This window comes from Mesoplodon mirus (genome assembly GCF_964341445.2).
Source record: "Mesoplodon mirus genome assembly, chromosome: 16".
NCBI classification, from domain to species: Eukaryota; Metazoa; Chordata; class Mammalia; order Artiodactyla; family Ziphiidae; genus Mesoplodon; species Mesoplodon mirus.
In genome coordinates this window covers 36,976,786-37,001,682 of record NC_138992.1, presented here as the reverse complement: position 1 = coordinate 37,001,682, position 24,897 = coordinate 36,976,786, and the positions used below count along the sequence as shown (strand labels likewise).

Sequence of the window (24,897 nt, the reverse complement as noted above, 5' to 3'; positions counted from 1 at the left end):
GATGAGAAACCTTGAGGTTGTGAAGCAGTTTGCTTGAAAGCTGCTTTCTTTAAGAACCTGTCGAGGGCACATTGCTTCAGCAGGTCCTGTAAGCGGGAAAGGATATGTACCAACCAGGCTTCATCCAAGACTTTATGGACTCAGTGCCTCCATCAGGCATGGAACACAGTACACATGTGACCAGTCCTTGCTGAGTGAATAAACAAAGGATGAAAGTGCTGGCAATAGCATTAGTGAACTCTGTTCCTGCTCACAGAAAGGCTGGTTCATGTCAACATTGTCACTCTCTTCACAGAGGAGGCCGTTTTATTGATATTGCTTACGTCACTTTTTTTCTGAACCCAATAGAGTAGGAGCCACAAAAAGTGTCCTGCCTGAATCATCTGGGTGGATTTTAAAACTGGCTGCTCACACCCAGTTCCCCTGCTTCTAGACTAGCTTACCTGAGCCTATGTCAAACCCACAGGCCCCTCTAACCTGCATTCTTAAAATGAATAGGGGAAAGCACCCTGTCTCCAAAGACAGTTGTCAACCCTTTTATTTGTCTCATTAAAGCCAATCTACCTTACTCGTACCCACTCAAATTTCCACGAATCCTCCAAAGACAGGTGGTGGAAGAAACATGTTTACTTGGTTCTTGAATCAACAAGATTTATCTGAAGTGACATCCTCTAATGAATTTAATTATTCCTATGTATAGCTAACACAATCTTAAAATAGTAGTTATCCTTTTTAGGAAGTTGTGCATAAAGTCACTGGGCTCTCAGACAAATATGCTGAACTTGGCTGTTGACCTGACATAGACTTTAGAATGAGGCCAACTCTTGCCCTTTGGCTTGAAGAGCCATTTTTATGTCTATTTAAAAAAAAAAATCTAGTCTAATGAATTAGCCAGAATAAGATACCTGCTGAAAAATGTTGCAAGTCAAGCAGAACTTAAGTTCTTATTATGTTTTACTTTCAGTTGAAGAGGATATTGGGGAAGGGAGTCTAATGATCAATTTTGTTTAGAAAAGCTTTTGGAACAATCTCATATGCCTCTTGAAATCTAAGGTTGATACTTGGGTTTGTTCTTTTTTCTGACTTAGGGGATTTCCATTGGTCTGCAGATTCTCCCTTTCAGCTTAGCACCTCCTCACAAGGCTTTGTCCTCCCAAGATGGGTGGGCAGAATACAGCTTCGCTTGGCCACAGGTCACTTAAAGTTCCTATCTGTACCTCTGAGAAGTAGAAACTAGGTTACAAGGTCATAAACTGACCTGTTTCTTAGAATTCTCCCAGAAGAGATTCTCATTTAGTAAGCCATAAGGTAGTGCTCTTTTCTACTTTACCCACAAGGTTAATTCAGGGAAAAGTTGAAGATTTGTTAATGACCTTGTCCAGAGCTGAGCAACAGGTTGGTGGTCTAGCTCCCCAACCTCTCCTTCATGCCTCACCTTCCTCTCTCTTGGATCCCCGTCTTTTGCTCACAAGGCCAAAATAAAAATGATGCAAAAGTCAAGGGAGGTTGATATGGACCCCTCAAATCACACCACTTATTAATATCTAGCTGGCTTTGGGTGCAGTACACACAACTTCCAGATCCTGGGAATACAACCCTAACTACTGTGTTTTTAATTTAAGTAAAGTTGGCTTACAATGTTGTGTTAGTTTCAGGTGTACAGCAAAGTGATTCAGATTATATACATATCACATATATATAATCACAGATACATTATTCTTTTTCAGATTCTTTTCCATTATAGGTTATCATAAGGTATTGAATATAGTTCCCTATGCTATACAGTAGGACCCTGTTGTCTATTTTATATATAGTAAGTAGTGTGTATGTTAATCCCAAGCTCCTATTTTATCCTCCCCCCCCCCCGCTTTCCTCTTTGGTAACCGTTAAGTTTGTTTTCCACGTCCGTGTAACTACCCTGTTCTTAATGTGCTCTGTTCCTTAGGTGTAACCATGTATGCTGTTGGGGTAGGGAAAGCCATTGAGGAAGAACTACAAGAGATTGCCTCTGAGCCCACAGAAGAGCATCTCTTCTATGCCGAAGACTTCAGCACGATGGGCGAGATAAGTGATAAACTACGGAAAGGCATATGTGAAGGTACTATAGCTTACATCTAGGAGAGACCTTGGCAAACAGAGCAGCAGGTGAATGAGAAATTCCCAATCCATTCCTTCAAAGTGCTCAAAAAAGTGCCTCCCTTGTAGGCAGGGCCAGTGATGCCCAGAAACACTAAGCACAAAAAGTGGAATAGGGGAGAGAGAAGACAAAATAATAGCTAACGTTGCTTGAGCACCTGCTCTGTACCGAGCAGTGTGATAAGTGTTCTGACACACGGCAAAATGCTTAATCCTCACAAAAACCCTACAGAGATGATCACGTAACTAGAAAAAAACCGTTATATGAATCAGGAAAGCTGATGCACAATTTTGGGATACACCTGTAACCAGAGTGGAAAGGGATGGTAGTCCTTCCAAGCTCACTGATGAAAATTTAAAGAATGCCCTCCTGCATGGACTACTTCTGTTTACAGAACATTAAACTGCCCTTTAGAATTTAGATTTTCTTATGTATAGGAGCCCCTTGTGCTTTTCTCCAGTTCACTATGGTGCCGGGTGTCCTTGCATACAGCAGTTCTGCCCATTTTTCCTTTTACTCCTGTCCCAGCTTCAGTCGCCAGTAAAATCCCAAAGTGATGTGTCTTATTCCTTCACAGGAAAGAGCACTGGGATAAAGAGGCCAGGAAGGGAAGGCCTTTCAGATTTCTCATGCAACTTGATACTGTTTTGCCTCAAAGCTCCTTCATTTAAGCTGAGACGCCTCAAGTGGAGCTCCTGCCACTGCAACTTAATCCTTGGACAAACTTCATTGTTTTCCCACCCTACCTTCTAGACGTAACATTTTTGGGGATATTCTTAAGATGCATTTAAGGGATCCAGGCTTCTCTTACTAGAGAGAACTGCCCTAGAAAGGTCTTAGATTATTGGGGGAACCAAGTGCTTTTGTGAATCGGTGGTGTTAGCAAATCAAACCAGAACATCCTGGGTGCTGGCAGGTAGGTAAGGAGTTGGTCTGGGACCAGTTTCCTAAAGAACACATGTGCCCATGTGGACAACTGTCACTCTTCTGGTCATCTTTTACCTCTCAGCTCTGGAAGACTCTGGTGGAAGACGGGATTCCCCAGCAGGGGAACTGCCAAAGAGGGCCCACCAGCCAACAGGTACATTTTTTAAAAGCAGTATTTTTAGAATCTTTGGTTCATACTCGCACCATGGTTTCCCCACAGAAGGAAAATTCTGTAAAATTCTGTGGGGAACAACTTCCCCACAGAAGTTGTTCCATCACACAGGAAACATTTACTCTACACAGTTTTAGCCATAGTTGGTAATAGCCTCTCTGCTGACAGTCTTTCTGCCATAGTATGTCCCGAAATAAAGCTACATACCCCATTCTAGGAATACCAAGTACCTTACTCTGACAGTCGATGGCTGTATTATAAACACAGCCATGTTAAACAGGTTTGACTTCAGTTTTCTCTCTCTTTACAGAACCTCAGCCAGTCACCATAAACATCCGAGACATACTTTCCTGTTCTAATTTTGCAGTGCAACACCGATATCTGTTTGAAGAAAACAATCTCGCACGGTCTACACAAAAACTTTTCCACTCGACAAAATCCTCAGGTAATTCCAAGTAAAATATTTATAGGGTAATTTGCTATCAGCCTCTCAATTTGCCAACACACTCAGCTTAAGGGAGGACAGGAAAGGAGGAAGTAGGAAGGAGGAGAGGGGGAAAGAGAAAAACTTAAGAAAAACGAGAACTAAAAAAATCAACTACAAGAAAGTGGAGTAGTCTTCCCGCAGTCCACAACAAAGGCCACTTCCAGCATTGGAAGCACATACAGCCCTTTCCTGGTATTTACTGGATCTGGCTGCATGGAAAAAGTTGAACATTTCTTTCATTATGGTTTCCTTCATATGCTGATTCAGTCCTACTGTTATGCGTCTGGGAAGTTTGGTGGGTTATAGAGTTGAACACTTTCCATGTGCTTTCTTAGGAAGTCCTTTGGAAGAAAAACACAGTCAATGCAAATGTGAAAACCTTATAATGTTCCAGAACCTTGCAAATGAAGAAGTAAGAAAATTAACGCAGCGCTATATCCTTTTCTAATGTTATGCTTCTGTATGGAATGCAAAGAATATTACCACAACTTCAAAAAATTCTATATATGGGTATGTATCAAATGAAGTCATTTCCATAAAGTCAAGAACACTGAACTCGAGGAAAGGCTTTTTCTTAAGCAGACTGATAGGTGCTTGAGAGTCAAGGGCAAGCCAAGCTTCCGGCACAGGTCAAGCACTTAGCTGCTACCTGCGGTTGGTTCTAGGAGGTTCAGCAGTAAGGCCAGCCAGCCAGTCAGTATGCAAGGTTAAGAAAAAAGACTTATTTAACTCCTTCTCTGCTGGGAGGAAATGAAAGCTATATACCAGATCTGAAGTGCATTAAAGATACAGTGCGTATAGGCAAAGAATTATGTAGAATGAAGAGGTTTCAAAGTCTTTTACCTAAACCCCAAACCCTTCCTTTGGCCCCAAGCCACTCTGCGGCCACATTTGGTCAGCGTGTAGGTTCTAGAGGACTGGGGTGGGGTTTTGTTTGTTTGGCAGCAGAGATCTTTTATATCAGCACTCTAAGATGAAACATTCTACCAAGGGAGCAGCAGGATCCAATGATTCATTAAAACAATTATTACAAATAAAAGGGATGCTTTGGGATAATGGAGAAATGAGGATTCAGTGCTTTTATACACTGAACACCCTGCCAACTGCTCTGAACTTAAAATTATAGTAAGCTTATTAAAGCTGCCTGGTATCTAGCTCAACATGCATCAACTAGCCTAAAGGGAAATGGTTTAATTCTGAATTATTTGTGCAAATGGGTTTATAAAATAAAGAACAGCATATAGCCATTCCCTCTCTGAAAACCGGAAATATGCTCCATAAAGTAAAGTAAAATCATCTGACAGTGTTTAATATAGGTGATGAATCCAGGCTCTCATTCTGCCATTGAGGGAGCAGGGGGAGGGTATTAAGAAGCTTCAGGAAGGAAGAGACATGTTTATTCTAATGCTCCTCTGCTCGGCCTTTTCCCAGCCCACCTCTGAGGGTTTACTTCACAAGAGAATAAGGCGGTTATATAGAAAAGAGAATAGGTTGGGACTTCCCTGGCAGTCCAGTGGTTAAGACTTTGCCTTCCAATGCAGGGGTGCGGGTTCAATCCCTGATCAGGGAGCTAGGATCCCACGTGCCTCGTGGCCAAAAACCCAAAACATAAAACAGAAGCAATATTGTAACAAATTCAATAAAGACTTTAAAAATGGTCCACATCCAAAAATAGAAAAAAGCTTAAAAATAAAAAAAAAATAAAAGAGCATAGGTCTGAAGTCTTCAAGGCTGCTGCTACACTTTGGTCCTACCATCATCGGTGAAAACTCCCCATCTTTCTTCATCTCTTCTGGTGTCATATCTTACTTTCCAAGGCCTAATCCTTTTGTTTTCTTCTCTTCACCTCATTCCCAACATCATCCGTTTGGCTTCAAGAGGTGTGCTATGGCAAATTAATTTATAAACAGGGGTGTGAGTAGAATTAAAATTTTTAAAAAGAAAAATTTGAACTAAACTACCTGGCTCTAAAGTTAAAAAAAAAAAGAGTATTTAACCCCATACACAGATTTATAGTCTTGATAGCATGTGCTAATGAGTTACTATAAACTTGTAAGTCAGAATTTTAAAATACTTAAAAGAAATGGGGAAAAAAGAAACCCAAAAGCCTTAGATTTTTCAGGATACAAATTCTTATGTAGATAAATCAAGTTGATTTGAATGTAAATAAATATAGGCCATTCAGATTCCTCTTCCTTAATTTGAGATTTACTAGAAGAAATGACACAGAGAATGGAAGCCCTGGAAAATCGCCTGAGATACAGATGAAGATTCAAAATGCTACATGTATTTGTATGTCATTGTATTAAGGATTACAGTGAAACAGTTCAGAGCCCCAAAAGCTCAAGCTATCATTAATTCTGTAAGGTTGTAAACTAAAACATAACTAGTACTGAGAAAGCTGGTTTGCTATAGAGCAAAGGCAAAAAGTACACATTAACTTGTATAAATTCATTGAGAAAAAAAAAATCTTTCAGAATCCTAAAATGAGTTTATCAAGTGAGAACAAATAAGCTATGCAAGATATTCTGTAATATACTGTGGACACATTTGCTTTTGCCTTGTTCCGCCTTAGTGTTGCAATCTTATTTGACTACAAAATAAAGTTTGCACAGTCTTTCTTCTGTAGAACACTGGCCATGGGAAAACTATTTTTTTTTTTGTATTGGACTTTACCTTGATATATGTATATGGATGTATACATAAAGTCACAGAACATATGTATTGTGTAACAAGTTCGATTTTTTAATACAATATTAAAATTCACTTCACAGAATGGTATTCTGTGTAAAATTCTAAGTTTAACTTTAAGTGCAAGATATGTATACATGAGAAATGGCTAAAATACATATGAAAAAAATGTTGAATCTCACTGATAATCAGAAAAATGCAGGTTAAAACAATCAGCTTGGCAAAAGTTAGCATGTCTGACTACAGCACTGGTAAAGATGTGAAAATACAGGGCTCTTGTACACTGCTAGTGAGAACACAAATGGGCAGCCTCTGGAGTATAACCTGCCAACACCTAGTAAAACTGAAAATGCAGCCCTACCCTGTACTGTAGCTACTGCAGTTACGGTATCTAACTAGATTTTAGCCTCCTCGGTAGTGTATGCAGCCTGTTGCCTATACGGGTTGCCTTAAGGGACCTTGGAGACAGCCCTTTCCAGTGTACATTAATGACTGCCATGCTGTCCCCAGTCTAGGCTCCAGACAGGTATGCGCGGTACCTTTGGAAAGCGCCAGGGCACAACGGCCAGGGTCCACATTGGCCAAATCATAATGTCCATCAGCACCAAGCTGCAGAACAAGGAGCATGTGATTGAGGCCCTCCGCAGGGCCAAGTTCAAGTTCCCTGGCCGCCAGAAGAGCCACATCTCCAAGAAGTGGGGATTTACTAAGTTTAATGCAGATGAATTTGAAAACATGGTGGCAGAAAAGTGGCTCATCCCGGGGCCTGTGGGGTCAAATACATCCCTAATCATGGCTCTCTGGACAAATGGTGGGCCCTGCACTCGTGAGAGCCTTGGTGCTGTCCCCTCCTTACTCACGCCCACCAATAAATCCTACTTTCTTGTCCAAAAAGAAAAAGAATGTTACTCGAGTTGATAAAAGTTAACAAATTACAAATAACCTAATCATCCTCAGAGGGGGAACTGATAAATTGTGGCATACCCCAGAAATACTATGCAATATTTAAAAGAAATGTATTGGGCTTCCCTGGTGGCACAGTGGTTAAGAATCTGGCTGCCAATGCAGGGGACGCAGGTTCGAGCCCTGGTCCGGGAAGATCCCACATGCTGTGGAGCAACTAAGCCAGTGTGCCACAACTACTGAACCTGCACTCTAGAGCCCACGGGCCACAACTACTGAAGCCCGCATGCCTAGAGCCCATGCTCTGAAATAAAAGAAGCCACGACGAGAAGCCTGTACACTGCAACGAAGAGTAGCCCCCACTTGCCTCAACTAGAGAAAGCCCGTACGCAGCAACAAACCCAACGCAGCCAAAAACAAATGAATAACAGAAATAAAAAATTAAAAGAAACGTACTGTCTACACGTATACACGGTAAAACTCAAAAAGATGAATTTAAAAAGTCAATGGCAAACTGTGTTTGCCAATGGCAAACCATTTCGGTACATGAAAAAACACCAGACTACACTGCTAGTTGTCCAAAGATACGTAAGTATGTAACGTTAAGTACAAACGATGTCCACGTAAGTATGTAACGTTAAGTACAAACGATGTCCACGTAAGTATGTAACGTTAAGTACAAACGATGTCCACGTAAGTATGTAACGTTAAGTACAATGTCCACGTAAGTATGTAACTTTAAGTACAAACAATGTCCACGTAAGTATGTAACGTTAAGTACAATGTCCACGTAAGTATGTAACTTTAAGTACAAACAATGTCCACGTAAGTATGTAACGTTAAGTACAAAACGATGTCCACGTAAGTATGTAACTTTAAGTACAATGTCCACGTAAGTATGTAACGTTAAGCACAAAACGACGTCCACGTAAGTATGTAACGTTAAGCACAAAACGACGTCCACGTAAGTATGTAACGTTAAGCACAAAACGACGTCCACGTAAGTATGTAACGTTAAGCACAAAACGACGTCCACGTAAGTATGTAACGTTAAGCACAAAACGACGTCCACGTAAGTATGTAACGTTAAGCACAAAACGACGTCCACGTAAGTATGTAACGTTAAGTACAAAACGACGTCCACGTAAGTATGTAACTTTAAGCACAAAACAATGTCCACATAAGTATGTAACGTTAAGTACAAAACGACGTCCACGTAAGTATGTAACGTTAAGTACAAAACGACGTCCACGTAAGTATGTAACGTTAAGTACAAAACGACGTCCACGTAAGTATGTAACGTTAAGTACAAAACGACGTCCACGTAAGTATGTAACGTTAAGTACAAAACGACGTCCACGTAAGTATGTAACGTTAAGTACAAAACGACGTCCACGTAAGTATGTAACGTTAAGTACAAAACGACGTCCACGTAAGTATGTAACTTTAAGTACAAAACGACGTCCACGTAAGTATGTAACTTTAAGTACAAAACGATGTCCCAGAGGGATATACACAAGAGTGGCGGTGTCCCTGGGAAAACAAGGAGGTGGGAATTGGGACAGAGTCGAAGGAGACTTCCACTCTGTCAGCTCAAGGCACTTACAGGATCAAGAAAATACAAGTGGCAGCTTCTTTAAGAAATGAAGACCCCACCCCACCCCCAATGACATCCATCCTATGGAAGCTACTGTATTTTTGAGGCCAAATGATGCTTTTACAAACAAAACACCTTGAATAAGCTTATGTTTAAACACTTCAAGACAAGCGTTCCCATCAAAATTTCCTCCCAAAGGGCAGTGTGGTAAACTAGGAAGAACATCTCCTGGGCCACAATCCTATCTGGAAATCATCTAATTCTTTCCAGGTATAAGAGTTGTGATTCGAAGTATTAAACCTTCAGTTTATATTCATATTTGAGTCCTCTGAGTGCTCCTGAAAACAGGTTTTCATTAGAAGTGCTGATGTGGGTTGGCATTACCTTTTGAAATGTAATCACAGTTTAGGCATTGCTTCCAGCTGGAGCAAATCTGTCTTCTGTTGAGTCCTGGCTCCCTCTCGTGGCTCTAGACTGTGCGCACACAAACACACAGCCACCACTCCCACACTTCAGCTATTAAATACATGTTTCAACTTTCTCCAACTTGGGAAGGAATATGCCTTCGTGGGAGACAAAACCTCCAGCCAATCCATCAAATTTACATATTAATAGAAGATATTTAACTTGAATATTGTCTAAAATTTGAAATAGTTCTCCATTTTCCTTGTTTTGCTCTGTGTACATCTCAGGCATAAAAGTGTTGCTTTCCAGTTTCATTATTTGTGTGACCTTTCCAAGCCTTGATTTCCTCATCTGTCAAACAGTACTATCTCAGGGCTCTAATCAAGATGGTGGAGTATAAGGACATGGAACTCACCTCCACAAATACATCAAAAATACATCTACATATGTATTCTCACAGAATACCTACTGAGCACTAGCAGAAGACCTTAAACACCTGAAAGGACAAGAAAGATCTCCCCGTGAACCTGTGTAGGACGGGGCAGGGGGGGGAGTGGGGGAAGCGGGATGGGACCTGCGCCCCTGCGAAGGAGCTGTGAAAGAGGAATCAGCGGCTCAGAGGGGAGCACAACCACGTGCCACCTCCCCGTGCTCCCCAGCCTGAGACGCCCACACCCGTGGGTACAGGTGGGGGCTGGGTGCTGAAACTCGGGTTTAGAGGACAGACCTGGGGAGAGGATTGGGGTTGGCCGTGTGGAGACAGCCCGAAGGGGCTGGAGCGCAGTACAGCCGCAAGCAGAGGTGTACACAGAAGCCCAGGCCCCCCAGAGAAGCAAAGCACCACTGTTAAGCAGTGCACGAAGGAAGGGGCAGGGCCCAGTGTGGCAGCCTCTTTCCTCTGTGCACCAGCCACTGCTCCAGCGGCCTCTGGGATCAGGTGCCGGAGGCTGTGCAACTTAGGAAGCAGGGCTGCACCTCTCCTCAGGGCTGCATGAGACAGGGGTTTACACCTCCACCTCCAGCTTTGTAAACTCAGCACTACGGGACGTGGAGCAATAAACGGGTGTCCCCGTGGCTGGGACAGGTCTGGGCTGCCTCCATAGCTTCCACAGAGGGTCCAGGTGCGAGACTACTGCAGTCCTGGGACCTGACTTCAGTGGATCTGCGCTGGTGGCCTTGTGAAACCACCACCTCGGGGGTACCAGGGCCAGTTGCCAGCACTCCTATGGTTGAGGCAGGACAGATGGCAGTGCCGACAGTGTCCTCTGTGAGCCCGCACAAAAGGATGACAGGTGAACAACAGAGCGCACTCCCGGGTAGACAGCTCCGGCGGAGGAATACTCAGTGGCTCCTCTCCCAGTGGGAGCACTTCAATCCCACCTACCTCGCACCGCAGCTCAGAAGCGCAGCTCAGAAACGGATCTGGGGACTTGTACTCCAACAACTAGGGAGCAGACACTGTCCCTGACAGGATTATGACAACCACAGAGCAAAAAGAAGGCCCCACTTAACATCCGGTGCAGGCGCTGGTCACCACACCACCAGTCACACCCCCTTATCAAGGAGATAAGGGCCAGGACACACTGAACAAAGAGGTGGCAGGCATCCATACTAAACCATATTAAACCCACGCAGGCTACACAGGGATGCTCCTACATAGCCCTCCAAGATCACAGTAGATAACTGTTTCTCCTAAACTCAGAGTAAGAGAAATACAAGTAAAATGAAGCAGAGGAATGACCCCCAGTTAAAACATCAAGAGAACTCCCCTTGAAAGAACAGATCTCTTCAGTCTGATAGACACCAAGTTCAAAAAATAGATAATGAAAATACTGAAGGAATTAAGAAAGGCTATCAATAGAAATACAGATTACTGTAAAAAGGAACTAGAAACTCTAAAGAGGAGCCAAGAAAAATTAGAAAACTCATCTGCAGAGATGAGAGCTAAAGGCAGTGAACAGATTGAATAGTGCAGAAGAACCAAGATAGAATAATAGAAATCACCCAATCAGAACAGCAGTCAGAAAGCCAAATGGAAAATAAAAAAAGAAAACAATATAAGAGACCTATGGGATAATATAAAGTGTGCCAATCTATGCATAATAGGAATTCCAGAAGGAGAAGAAAGAGAAAAAGGGATCGAAAACGTATTTGAAGAAATTATGGCTGAAAACCTCCCAAACCTAGAAAGGAAAGATATCCAGGTACAGAGGGTCCCAAACAAGATGAACCCAAACAGACCTACACTAAGACATATTATAATTCAACTGGCAAAAGTTAAAGATAAAAAGAGGATTCTAAAGGCAGCAAGAGAAAAAGAGTTAATTACAAGGGAACCCTCTTGCTGATTTCTCTAGAGAAACCTTACAGACCTGAAGGGAGTGGCAAGATATATTCAGTTAAATCCTGAAAGGGAAAAATATGCAACCTAGGATACTCTACTCAGCAAGATTATCATCTAGAATAGGAGAGATAAAGAATTTCTCTGACAGGCAAAAACTAAAAGAATACAGCAATACTAAACCTATCCTCGGGACTTCCCTGGTGGTCCACTGGCTAAGACTACACGCTCCCAATGCAGGGGGCCGGGCTGGATCCTTTGGTCAGGGAACTAGATCCCATATGCCGCAATGAAGAGTTCACATACTGCAACCAAGACCTGGTGCATCCGAATAAATATTTTTTTTTAATGCTTAAAAAAAAAAACACTGGGCTTCCCTGGTGGCGCAGTGGTTGAGAGTCCGCCTGCTGATGCAGGGGACAGGGGTTCGTGCCCCGGTCCGGGAAGATCCCACATGCCGCGGAGTGGCTGGGCCCATGAGCCATGGCCGCTGAGCCTGTGCGCCACAATGGGAAAGGCCACAGCAGTGAGGGGCCCGCGTACCGCCAAAAAAAAAACAAAACAAAACACTATCCTAAAAGAAATACTGAAAGGTCTTCTCTAAATAGAAAAGCAAGAAGCTATAGGAAAGAGAAAATAAGCCAGTATACAGATTAAAAGAAAAATTTTGCCAAAGCAGTGATAACCACAATGAACAGCAAAAGGATAAACATGAAGATGTAAAAGAAGACCTCAAAATCATGAAATGTGGAGAGTAAGAAAATGTAGGGTTTTTTAAGAATGTGTTTGAGCATATATGAATATTGTCTATAGCACGTAAAGGAAGGGGTTAACATACTTGAAAAACAGGATAACCACAAATCAAAAACATATAAGAGACTCACAAAAACCAAAAAGAAGAGAACAGGGCTTCCCTGGTGGCGCAGTGGTTAAGAATCTGCCTGCCAATGCAGAGGACACAGGTTCGAGCCCTGGTCTGGGAAGATCCCACATGCCGTGGAGCAACTAAGCCCGTGCACCACAACTACTGAGCCTGCGCTCTAGAGCCCACGTGCCACAACTACTGAAGCCCATGCTCCTAGATCCCGTGCTCCACAACAGGAGAAGCCACCACAGTGAGAAGCCCACGCCCCGCAACAAAGAGTAGTCCCTGCTCGCTGCAACTAGAGAAAGCTAGTGTGCAGCAACGAAGACCCAACGCAGCTGAAAATAAAAAAATTTTTTTAAAAAAGAGAACAAAAGCACAATATAAAAGGAACTCATCAAAGCACAAAAGGAAAAACAAAAAGAAACAAATAGAGAATCAACTGGGAAACAGGGTTTAAAACGGCCATAAATACATACCTATCAATAATTACCTTAAATGTCAATGGACTAAGTGCTCCAATCAAAAGACACAGAGTGGCAGACTGGATTAAAAAAAAACAAGAGCCCACAATATGCTGCCTGTAAGAGACCCACTTTAGGACACAGACTGAAAGTGAGGAGATGCAAAAAGATATTTCACTCAAATGGAAATGACTAAAAGTGGGGGATCACAATGCTCATATCAGACAAAATAGACTTTAAAACAAAGACCATAAAGAAAGACACCATATAATGATAAAAGGATCAACACAAGAAGAGGATATTACACTTGTCAACATATATGCACCCAACATAGGAGCACCCAAATACATACAACAAATACTAACAGACATAAAGGGAGAAACTGAAAGGAATACAATAATAGTAGGAGACTTTTAACACCCAATCACATCAATGGACAGATCTTCTAGACAGAAAATCAATAAGTCAACAGAGATCCTAAATGATACAATAGAACATTTAGACTTAATTGATATTTTCAGGACATTATATCCAAGAAAACCAGAATATACACTCTTTTCAAGACACTTGGAACATTCTCTAGGTTTGACCACATACTAGGGCACAAAATGAGCCTCAACAAATTTAAGAGTATAGAAATTATTTGAGTATCTTTTCTGACCACAAGGGCATGAAACTGGAAATCAACCACAGAAATAGAAATGAGAAAAAAAATGATTACATGGAGACTAAACACGCTACTAAAGAACCAATGGGTCAACGATGAAATCAAAGAGGAAATTAAAAAATACCTTGAGACAAATGACAATAAAAGCACAACCATACAAAATGTATGGAATGCAGCAAAAGCAGTTCTTAGAGGGAAGTTCATAGTGATACAGGCCTTCCTTAAAAAACAAGAAAAATCTCTAACAACCTAACCTACCACCTAAAAGAATTAGAAAAAGACCAAACAAAACCTAAAGATGACAGAAGGAAGGAAATAATAAAGATCATAGAGGTGATAAATAAAGGATGTTTCAAAAATAGAAAAAAGTAAAATAAAAACAAGAGCTAGTTTTTTGAAAGGGTAAACAAAAATTGACAAACCTCTGGCCAAGCTCACCAAGAAGAAAAAGGACCCAAATAAACAAAATAAGCAACGAAAAAAGAGAAATAGCAACCGATGCAGCCGAAATACAAAAAACTCTGAGAGAATACTATGAAGAATTATATGCCAACAAATATGACAACCTGGAAGAAACAAACAAGTTTCTGGAAACATTCAGCCCACCATAACTGAATCGAGAAGAAATAAACTGGGACTTCCCTGGTGGCGCAGTGGTTAAGAATCTGCCTGCTAATGCAGGTGACACGGGTTCGAAACCCTGGTCTGAGAAGATCCCACATGCCACAGAGCAACTAAGGCTGTGCGCCACAACTAATGAGCCTGCGCTCTGGAGCCCGTAAGCCACAGCTACTGAAGCCCACGCGCCTAGAGCCTGTGCTCTGCAACAAGAGAAGACACTGCAATGAGAAGCCCACGCACCGCAACGAAGAATAGCCATCGCTCACTGCAACTACAGAAAGCCTGCACACAGCAATGAAGACCCAATGCAACCAAAAATTAATTTTAAAAAAAAGAAAGAAATTGAACAGACTGATCACTAGACATGAAATAGAACCTGTTTAAAAAAAAAAAAACAACTCCTTACAGACAAAAGTCCAGGACCAGATAGCTTCACAGGTGAATTCCACCAAACATACAAAGAACGGATACCAATCCTTCTTGAACTCTTCTTCCAAAAGACTGAACACGAGGGAACACTCCCAAAGACATTCTACGAACCCACCATAACCGTGACACCAAAATCAGACAAAGACACTGCCAAAAAAGAAAATTACAGGCCAGTATCTTTGATGAATATAGATGTAAAAATTCTCAACAAAACATTAGCAAACTGAATCTGACATCACATAAGCAAGGAGCAAGTTGGATTCATCTCAGGGTCACAAGGATGGCTCAACATACACAAATCAATCAATGTGAATCACCACATCAACGAAAGACGACAAAACACCCATGATCATCTCAACAGATACAGAAAAACCATTTGATAAAATTCAACATCCATTCATGATAAAAACTCTTACCAAGAGATATAGAGGGAATATGTCACAACATAATAAGCTATTTATGACAAACTCATAGCCAATATAATATTCAATGGTGACAAGCTAAAGCCTTCCTGCTAAAATGTAGAACATGGCAAGGATGCCCACTCTCACCACTTCTACCCAACACAGTACAGGAAGTCCTAGCCACAGCAATCAAACAAAAGAAATAAACGTATTCAAATTGGAAGGGAACAGGTAAAATTGCCATTATATGCAGATGACATGATACCATATATAGAAAACCCTAAAAACTCCACACAAAACTACTAGAACTGATAAACGAATTCAGCAAAGTAGCAGGATACAGCAAACATACAGAAATTGGTTGCATTTCTTTACACTAACAACGAAAAATCAGAAACGGAAAGTAAAAAAAACAGTTCCCTCTAAAATCACATCCAAAAAAGTAAAATACTCAGGAATAAACCTAACCAAGGAGGTGAAAAGTCTTACATGCTGAGAACTATAAGACATTAATAAAAGAAACTGAAGATGATTCAAAGAAATGGAAAGATATCCCATGTTCTTGGATTGGAAGAATTAATATTGTTAAAATGGCCATACTACCCAATGCAATCTACAGACTTAATGTGATCCCTATCCAATTAGCCATGACATTTTTCACAGAACTAGAACAAGTAATCCTAAAGTTTATATGCAACCACAAAAGACCCCGAATTGCCAAAGCAACCCTAAGGAAAAAGAACAAAGCAGGAGGCATAACCCTCCCAGACTTCAGACAATACTACAAAGCTACGGTAATCAAAATGGCATGGTATTGGCACAAAAACAGACATATGGATCATTGGAACAGCATAGAGAGCCCAGAAATAAACGCACAAACCTATGGTCAATTAGTCTTCGACAAAGGAGGCAAGAATATACAATGGGGAAAAGAGTTTCTTCAGCAAGCGGTGCTGGGAATGTTGGACAGCCACATGTAAATCAATGAGGTTAGAACGCACCCTCACACCATACACTACAATAAACTCAAAATGGCTTGAAGACTTAAATATAAGACATGACACCATAAAACTTCTAGAAGAGAACTTAGGCAAAATATTCTCTGACATAAACTGTACCAATGGTCAGTCTCCCCAGGCAACAGAAATAAAAGCAAAAATAAATGAGAACTAATCAAACTTATAAGCTTTTGCACAAACAAAGGAAACAATAAACAAAACAAAAAGACAATCCACGAACTGGGGGAAAATATTTGCAAATGATATGACTGACAAGGGCTTAATTTCCAAAATATACAAACAGCTCATACAACTCAATATCAAAAAAACCCAATCAAAAAATGGAAGACCAAAATAGACATTTCTCCAAAGACATACAGACGGCCAACAGGCACATGAAGAGATGCTCAAAACTGCTGATTATTATAGACATGCAAATGAAAACTACAATGAAGTACCTACCACCTCACAACAATCAGAATGGCCACAATTAAAAAGTCTACAAATAACAATAACAAATGCTGGAGAGGGTGTGGAGAAAAGGGAACCCTCCTACACTGTTGGTGGGAATGTAAACTGGTGTAGCCACTATGGAGATCAGTATGGATATTCCCGAAAAAACTAAAAAAGGGTTGCCATATGATCCAGCAATCCCACTCCTGGGCATATATTCAAACAAAACTATAATTCAGGACTTCCCTGGTGGCACAGTGGTTAAGAGTCTGCCTGCCAATGCAGGGGACACAGGTTTGAGCTCTGGCCTAGGAAGATCCCACATGCCATAGAGCAACTATGCCTGTGCACCACAACTACTGAGCCTGTGCTCTAGAGCCCATGAGCCACAACTACTGAAGCCTATGCACCTAGAGCCTGTGCTCAAGAGAAGCCACTGCAATGAGAAGCCCACACACCACAATGCAGAGTAGGCCCCGCTTGCCGCAACTAGAGAAAGCCTGCGCGCAGCAACGACCCATCGCAGCCAAAATAATAATAATTCAAAGAGATACATGTACTCCTATGTTCACAGCAGCACTATTTACAATAGCCAAGACATGGAAACAACCTAAGTGTCCATCAACAGATGAATGGATAAAGATGTGGCACATACATACAATGGAATACTACTCAGCCATAAAAAATGAAATGCCATTTGCAGCAACATGGATGGACCTAGAGATTATCATACTAAGTGAAGTCAGAAAGAGAAAGACAAATACCATGTTATCATTTAAATGTGGAATCTTAACTGTGACACAAATGAACTTATCTATGAAACAGAAACAGACTCACAGAGAACAGACTTGTGGTTGCCAAGGGAGGGTGGGGGGGGAGGGATGGAGTGAGAGGGTGAGGTTAGCAGATGCAAACTATTATATATAGGATGGATAAACAACAAGGACCTACTGTATAGCACATGGAACTATATTCAATATCCTGTGATAAACTGTAATGGAAAAGAATATAAAAAAGATGTATATGTTTAACTGAATCACTTTGCTATACAGTAGAAATTAACACAATATTGTAAATCAACTATAGTTCAATAAAAAAATAAAATACTACCACCTCATTGGATTGTCATAAGGATTGAATGGGTTAACACGTACAGTACTTACAAGTTACGTTAGATATGTTTTTACTCTTCAGTAGCCAAGAGTACTGCATACAAGGATGATACTTTTAACTGTATGTTAAATGGATGGATTCTTTGCTTATCATACCTGAGGAAAGTACTTTGGCAGACTCCCACTCCTACATTATCTTTTGAAGCAAATAGGTAGGAGGTAGTAAACATAATAAATAGTAAATGTACAAGATGTTCAAGACCTACTATCAACAAGAAGAGGGAAAAGGGAAAGAAACAAGATGCCACTGAAAGCAGAGGGAGTGCAAGTCTAAGGGTTAGCTGGAAGTAAGGGCTGCAAGAAATCAAAGAGAACTGTTTTCTGTGAACTAGATGATTGTCGTCTAGAAGGCCCAACTAACTGCATTTGCCACCAGCCTAAAGTTTTCTTTCTTCTCTATATACCTTTTGCTCCTGCTTCCATATCATATTGATTGCAATTAACGTACTCCACAATATCCAAACTCTTCTTTGGGACCTTCCTATTTCTAGGCCTAAAAACAGGTAGTTCAGCAGTATGGATTAAGTCCAATTGATTGGAATTTCCTGCAATCCTTGCATATTAGAGCTTCCTGGCCAAATACATTACTGTAAGTCCCCTACATATGAACCTTCAAGTTGTGAACTTTCAAAGATGTGAACCTGCCCTGTATGCCAGCTGTTGTACTGTACTATTGTACTTTCCAAGGTACTGTACTGTAAGATTAAAAATATTTTTTTATTGTGTGAAAAGTATTATAAACCTATTACAGTACAGTACTATATAGCCGATTGTGTTAGTTGGGTACCTAGGCTAACTTTGTCAAACTTACAAATAAATTGGACTTAGGAACACGCACTCGGAACGAAACTCGTTCATATGCAGGGGACTTACTGTACTTTCATTATAATCAGAAAAATGTATTTTAAAATGCCACCTTAGACCTTATTTTCTCCAATTCTGGCAGCACTTTAATGGCACTTCATCACAGTTGCCCTAGGCCAGAATGAATGAGGTATGTTTCCCATCTACTAGTTCTAAACTCCTTTCCTCTGAACTTTAAACTTTCTGCTGAAACGATGAGTGCATAAAAGGCACATATAAAGAAAAGGTAAAATCCAAATGGTCTTACAGCATATTAACACTACCTAGAAGGTCCTAGAAATCATAAATTATTTCTCTAAAATCCATAATTCCAAAATGCCTACAGCCAAAGTCATGCAACAGAACCTTTACAAAGAAATGGTCACTGGTAGTCACAATACTGTATTCTTCGGGTACCACCCAAACCTTAAGAAATTAATTGGAACTAGTCAACCTTGAGGGGGAAAATAATCCAAAAATAACCCAAAGGGACTTCCCTGGTGGCACAGTGGTTAAGAATCCGCCTACCAATACAGGGGTCACAGGTTTGAGCCCTGGTCTGGGAAGATCCCACATGCCACAGAGTAACTAAGCCCGTGCACCACAACTACTAAAGCCCACGCCTAGAGCCCACGTTCTGCAACAAGAGAAGCCACCACAATGAGAAGCCCGCACACCGCAACGAAGAGTAGCCCCCACTCACCGCACCAGAGAAAGCCCGTGCACAGCAATGAAGACCCAACGCAGCCAAAACAAAAAAAACAAAACAAAACCAAATAGCATGAAAGGTCAATTTGAAAGAAGAAATTGACCAAGTAATAATCACACAAACTTCCTTAACCAAAAGACAAACATTTGAACGACCATGGAAATAGACTAACAGCATGAGAAATCAGCAGTAGTCTGACCAAGGAATTCTTATCAGAGGTAAAGATTTTATAACTGTGGCTCTTAACCAAGAGATGCTGTGAAAACCTGGTGATGCTTGGGGCTGTTGTTACAATAACATGGAAGGAAAACCAGGAATGAGAAATAGCAAGCAGTATCCACAATCCTCCACAACAAAGAACTGTCCCATCGAAAAATGTCAGTAGTACTCCCTAATCGAGAAAACTTGAGTAAATGAACTGGTAAGAAAACTCTAGTTGATAATGGCCACTCTCCAAATTATACCCACAACCTTAGATTAACTTCAGATATAAACTAAAATCATGCAACATCTAGCTTGAAAGAAACCAATTCCCTCACCTGTGAAAGTAGGAATTTGACCCACCCATGGCTGTTACATAACTATTAAGAGGTAGCCTTCTGACTCCAAGTTCAGTAAATACTTCCTGGATAGTGTACTGAAGGCATCCACATCTCCTATGGATCATTCCCCTACCACCAAAAACTGCCTACCCAAGTTGATTGATTCTGAAGACCAAAAGACATTTCTGACACTTCTACCACCTTAGAACCCAACACAAATTGTGCAGGGTATACCCTACCAGCAATATTCAGCTCTGTACATCTAAGTCAACATTCTTCCCCCAAGTTAACTCCTTTGAATGTTTCAAAGGATATTATTAAATGTGGGAAAAGGTTTACATAGGACATACTTGGGAGATGTAGTATGCAGTTTCCCCAAAATCTGATCACCAAACCTACCTCACAGTATATCTTTTAGGACTATAATTATATAAAACACTTTGCAAAACTGTGGAATTAACACTATTGAAGATCTAGGAATATTCTTAAGTTGTCCAAGTACATTTCTTCTACCCTAACCACTGCACATCCTTCGGTAAGACCTTGCTTCATAAAGTTCAACAGAACTTTTCTCAGCCTGTGAAAATTTTGGGGTGGAAGGAACATACTTCACTTAATCCTCTTTGCTACTCAGATTTGGTGGATTTAAGCTGGACTGTAAATTGCAATTCTGGTTAGATTCTGGGTATGGAACCTTGCTGCCTCTGACATACTCAAATATAAAATAACAATATCCTAAGACTGAAAATGATGAAAATTAAGTCTCTTAAAAATCTAGTACAGGAAAGGAACTCAGTGCGCTCCCTTTACAAAAACAGGGAAAGAAACTGGGGTGTCTGGGAAGTGTTGCCAATATATCTAGCTGCCCCATCCTCTCTAATCCTAGCTTCAGGAAGGTATACTGAAAACAAAAAGAAATTTTTAAAAATGACTGAAATGAATACAGTATTTTTAAAACAAGCTCTGGCCAGTTTTATTAAAGAAAAATTGTGCATGATTTACTTTTCACCAGTCTGTTCTGGCATGCTTCTAATGATATCAGAATCACCTAGAAAATAAAACACAATAATTTTACAATTCATTTACTGTCAACAGGTAATCATCAAATTAGCAATTGTTACCTTCAGAAGTTATTACACTAGCTACGCTACCATTTCTCAAGGTTGATCGGACGCCTAGAGTCACAGACATTTCCCACGTAAGATTCATCATGTAAATCACACTTGGTTTATCACCAGCATTTATAAAACCAGCCCTAGGAAAAGAACTAGGTCTGGGGACACATGCATGGTCTTAATATAGCGAATGTTTAGCCTGCCCTGATCATTACAAAATCAGAACAGCGAGAATATTCGCAGTATTTTATGAATTAAAAATTCGTAAGTTCAAAACATGACATGTTAGGCCCTTCTTTTTCTCAACTTAATTTTATCCATCTGTTCTCAGGCAGCCAGTAAACATTCATTCCTTTTTTCTACCGTTTCACCTGATTATTCTGTCCCTTTATAATCTCACCTTTTACCAAGGCCCTAAAGTCATCATTTCTTAGGTGCTGCATGAAATGAAACTCATGATCTCAAAGTAAAGAGAATTTCATTTATAAAAAGGTAATTCTGTACTGACATTCATTATCAATTCTCTGTAAAATAAAATTACAGGATATCCCTTGCTATATCCAAATCCTCAACATCTGAACTTAGAAACCAAAGACATTTGTATAGCAAGAAATACTTGTATTTCATCATAAAGGAAAAGAATTACTTTATGATTTAAAAAGCATACCTGGATCAATGATAGCAAGTGTGCATACTCTGTAGTATTTTCCACACGCTGTGCCCAATTCAATATTATTGCCACTGTAGTGATGGACACCAGTTTTGGCCAACATGGCATAATACTCTATTTCAGATTTCCTTTGGGAACCAAAAGGAGGCAAATAAATACCATACCAAGTGACACAGATTAAATGTTACTTCTCTCATTAGTTCTAATGTTGGTAAGGCCTTCAAACAGTAAGCCAGTTATTACTTTTAAAAACATTAACATATCCATTATTCAATACAAACCATCCTTCCTTGGATCCCTTACAAGGGATGGGACAACCAGTAAACACCCGTGCTTGTGGAAAAGAGTAGCGTACAAAATAAAATTATCATTTACTTAGCATTTACTATCGCCAGACACTTTACATTATATAATTCCCATGACAACTTCTAAGCCATTTCTATCACCCTCTGGTGCTCTGAAACCTAGATGGAGAGTGATATTACAGGTATACTTCAGTTACTGCATATTCATTCCAGACCACTGCAATAAATCAAATATTGCAATAAAGCTAGTCCCAGGAATTTTTTGGTTTCCCAGTGTATACAGAAGTTATGTTTACCCTATGCTGTAGCCTATTAGGTGTGAAACAACACTGTGTCTAAAAAAACCAACGTATATACATTAATTAAAAAATACTTTATTGCAAAAATAAATAAATTAATTAAAAAGCTACCCATCATCTGAACCTTCTGGGAGTCGCAGCATCAAAGATCACAGATCACCATTAACAAGTAATAGAGAAAAGTCTGAAATATCTTGAGAATTACCAAAATGTGACATAGACATGAAGTGAGCAAATGCTGTTGAAAAACTGGAACCTACAGACTTATTCAATGCAGGGTTGCAACAAACCTTCAATTCATAAAAAAAAAAACAAAAAACAAACAAAAAAACCCTACCTCGCAGTATCTATGATGCACAATAAAGTGAAGTGCAATAAAACCAGGGATGCCATATGCTTGTACTTACCCAGAGTTAGCAGTTTTGTGTCCACTAAGTACATAGACATGAATGGTTTTACGAATTTGAAGGGAGTCCTAATACACTGTTGCCACTACTCGAAGTGTGCATCCGCAGACAAGTAGTGCCAAAAGGTGCTTGTTAAAAATGCATAATCTCAGGCCCCTATCCAGATCCATTAAATCAGAAATTGCATTTAAACCAGATCATTCGTGACTGTGTGCATACTGTTTGAAAAGCACTGCTATAGAAGGTAAGCATGAAAGGTTTGGAATAAGACCAGAGATTTGGGAGGGGATGGGATGGAAGAGATCTCTCCAGGCTTTGCCAATTACCTACAGACACTATATGAAATGCTGTGAGGTTATGTATTACCATAGAAAATCAACAAGGGAAAGGGACTGAAAACAGGGCTTATATTCTGCATGGTCCAAGTTTCTTTAACTTATTTACAATACCCACTAAATTCAGTTTCAAAACAGTGAGGCAAGCAAAAACTGGGTGAACTGGGAACCTGCAGCTCCACAGGCCAGCCTGAACTTCTCTGATCTTAGCTTTTCTACACTACAACAAGTCCATAAAATGAAGCTCTTTTAAAGCATCTTAAAATTAAAAAAAAAAAATGACCCAAAAGGCAGGACACATGGACAAACAAGTTATGTTTCTGCGCTGCCCTCAAACTTGGACGTTCTCTGGTTTTTACCCCTTCTGCCGCGCATTTCTCCCAAAGAGAACCTCACACGAGGAGAGAATATGACGAGGGGGAGAAAAATCAAAAGCCAAAAATCAACAACCGTTAAATTATTCTCCAAGTGTCCCTCTGTAATACAAAATTTTACATGATACCCAGTTTATGCTACCCAGATTGCAAGTTCACACTCCTGGATATTCGCTCACGACCAATTTGCAGTGGGCGACAAACGTACTCAGGTTCTTTCAATTACCTCAAGGCTGGGCAGTTGTTGGCGAGGATGACCAGTTTCGCTTTGCCGTGTCGGATCATTTTCAGAGTCTGCTTGTACCCCAGCACGTACTTTCCACTTTTCATAACCAGTTGGAGCCTAGAGTTGATCGACTCCAGTGACTTTTTCTACAAAGCAAACATATAACACGGACTTGAAGGCCTTGTTTGTAACCACTCAAAACTGGATCCAGCTTCCTGGAAGCTGAACCCCTTAATAAAACCTCCGCAGAGGGTCCCAAATCCCTGAGAGAGTCCTTCGGGTTCATGTTGGGCCCCTACAAGGCCAGCGGGCACGCTGTGCACCCACTGTGCTCGGACCCGCCCGCCCCGGCCGAGACTTATCTCCCCACGTGAACAGGCTTCCGGCCCTGGCCTGCTACACTCACCGTCTTCTTTGCGGCCACCATCTTCCTGCCTTAGGCGCGGGACGCCCCCAGCCTAGAACACAGAGGACAAGACAGAAGTTTAGGATCCGAAGCTCCAAAGGGCAACTCCCTGGACTCCCCGCGTGGCCTAAATCTCGGTACGGAGGAGCCTACTCACCTACTGCAGCCGCCAAGATGGCCGGAGAGCGAGAAAGGAAAGAAATCCCACAATGCCAAGCTCTTCACGTCCGGGCTGAGACCCCGCGACCGGAAGCTGAAGCAAATCACAAGCGGAAGGGGCGGGGCAAGAAGAGAAGGGCTGATGTGGGTATCTCTAGGGACTTCGAATTGGTTTGGCAGCTGACTGGTGCGGCCCACCTGCCGGCTGCGGGCCGTAAACCTCGCCGTCTGTGTTGTTCCGCTGCTCATAGCTGAGGACTGAGGAACTGAGGAAAGTGGAACCGGACGCGAGTTGGAGAAACCGACTGAGAGTGAGGCGGGAGGGGCGGTGAGAAGAGGCGGCGGCGGCGGCGGCGGCGGCTGGACCTCGGTCTTAGCGCCGCTGAGTGCATCTCTGCCCCAAGTCGGGGCTCTTGAGGAGACTCGGGGAGGACCGGGGTGCGCCGCAGCTCCCGGGTCTACCCTCTGCTGTCGGTTCCGCCGGGGCTGAAGCAGCTCCGTGCACTCCCCTGCACTCACCCAAGTTGCCTGTACAAGTTGTCAGAGAACGGTGGCGCCCCCATCTGGCTCCCCTTTGTGGCCGTGTTAGTGGGAACTTCTAAGCCGAATTTTCACTGGGGGTGATAACAGGTCTAATTAAAAATCTTTTTGTTGTGAACGTTGGACCTTGATACAGATATCCAGTAACGAATCATTCAAAATATTAGGCACAGAAAGTCTCTCACCACCACACACACACACACACACGCAAAAAAAGGTAAAATCTGACCAATA

At 41.3% G+C, this 24,897-nt stretch overlaps 2 protein-coding genes across 4 annotated transcripts in view; one reads left to right on the top strand and one right to left on the bottom strand.

The window, feature by feature from the left end:
- MATN2 (matrilin 2) overlaps positions 1-6,499 on the top strand; it is a 152,409-nt gene extending 145,910 nt beyond the window's left edge. For 2 of the 3 annotated variants that reach the window (XM_082600844.1, XM_082600845.1), the window contains exons 15-19: positions 1,946-2,098; positions 3,147-3,218; positions 3,547-3,681; positions 4,059-4,157; positions 5,936-6,499. In XM_082600844.1, the coding sequence (XP_082456970.1) occupies positions 1,946-2,098; positions 3,147-3,218; positions 3,547-3,681; positions 4,059-4,157; positions 5,936-5,991 (515 nt within the window). In that variant the 3' untranslated portion in view covers positions 5,992-6,499. The remainder of the gene's footprint in view (positions 1-1,945; positions 2,099-3,146; positions 3,219-3,546; positions 3,682-4,058; positions 4,158-5,935) is intronic. The other variant, XM_082600846.1, reaches the window with a different exon arrangement.
- Positions 6,500-20,775: 14,276 nt separating this feature from the next.
- On the bottom strand, positions 20,776-24,205 carry RPL30 (ribosomal protein L30). Its single transcript, XM_082601842.1, has 5 exons — positions 24,122-24,205; positions 23,965-24,016; positions 23,559-23,704; positions 21,610-21,740; positions 20,776-20,875 (listed from the first exon to the last, which is right to left on the bottom strand). Exons 2-5 carry the CDS (start codon positions 23,983-23,985, stop codon positions 20,826-20,828), a joined length of 348 nt encoding a protein of 115 aa, XP_082457968.1. The 5' UTR covers positions 23,986-24,016; positions 24,122-24,205; the 3' UTR covers positions 20,776-20,825.
- Positions 24,206-24,897: the final 692 nt, after the last annotated feature.

Excerpts from the sequence above, each read along its gene's own strand:
- RPL30 (XM_082601842.1), bottom strand. The coding sequence starts at position 23,985 with ATGGTGGCCGCAAAGAAGACG. Across the intron at positions 23,705-23,964 it reads TGGTGGCCGCAAAGAAGACG|AAAAAGTCACTGGAGTCGAT; the intron begins GTGAGTGTAGCA and ends TTTGCTTTGTAG. Across the intron at positions 21,741-23,558 it reads AACAACTGCCCAGCCTTGAG|GAAATCTGAAATAGAGTATT; the intron begins GTAATTGAAAGA and ends TGGTTCCCAAAG.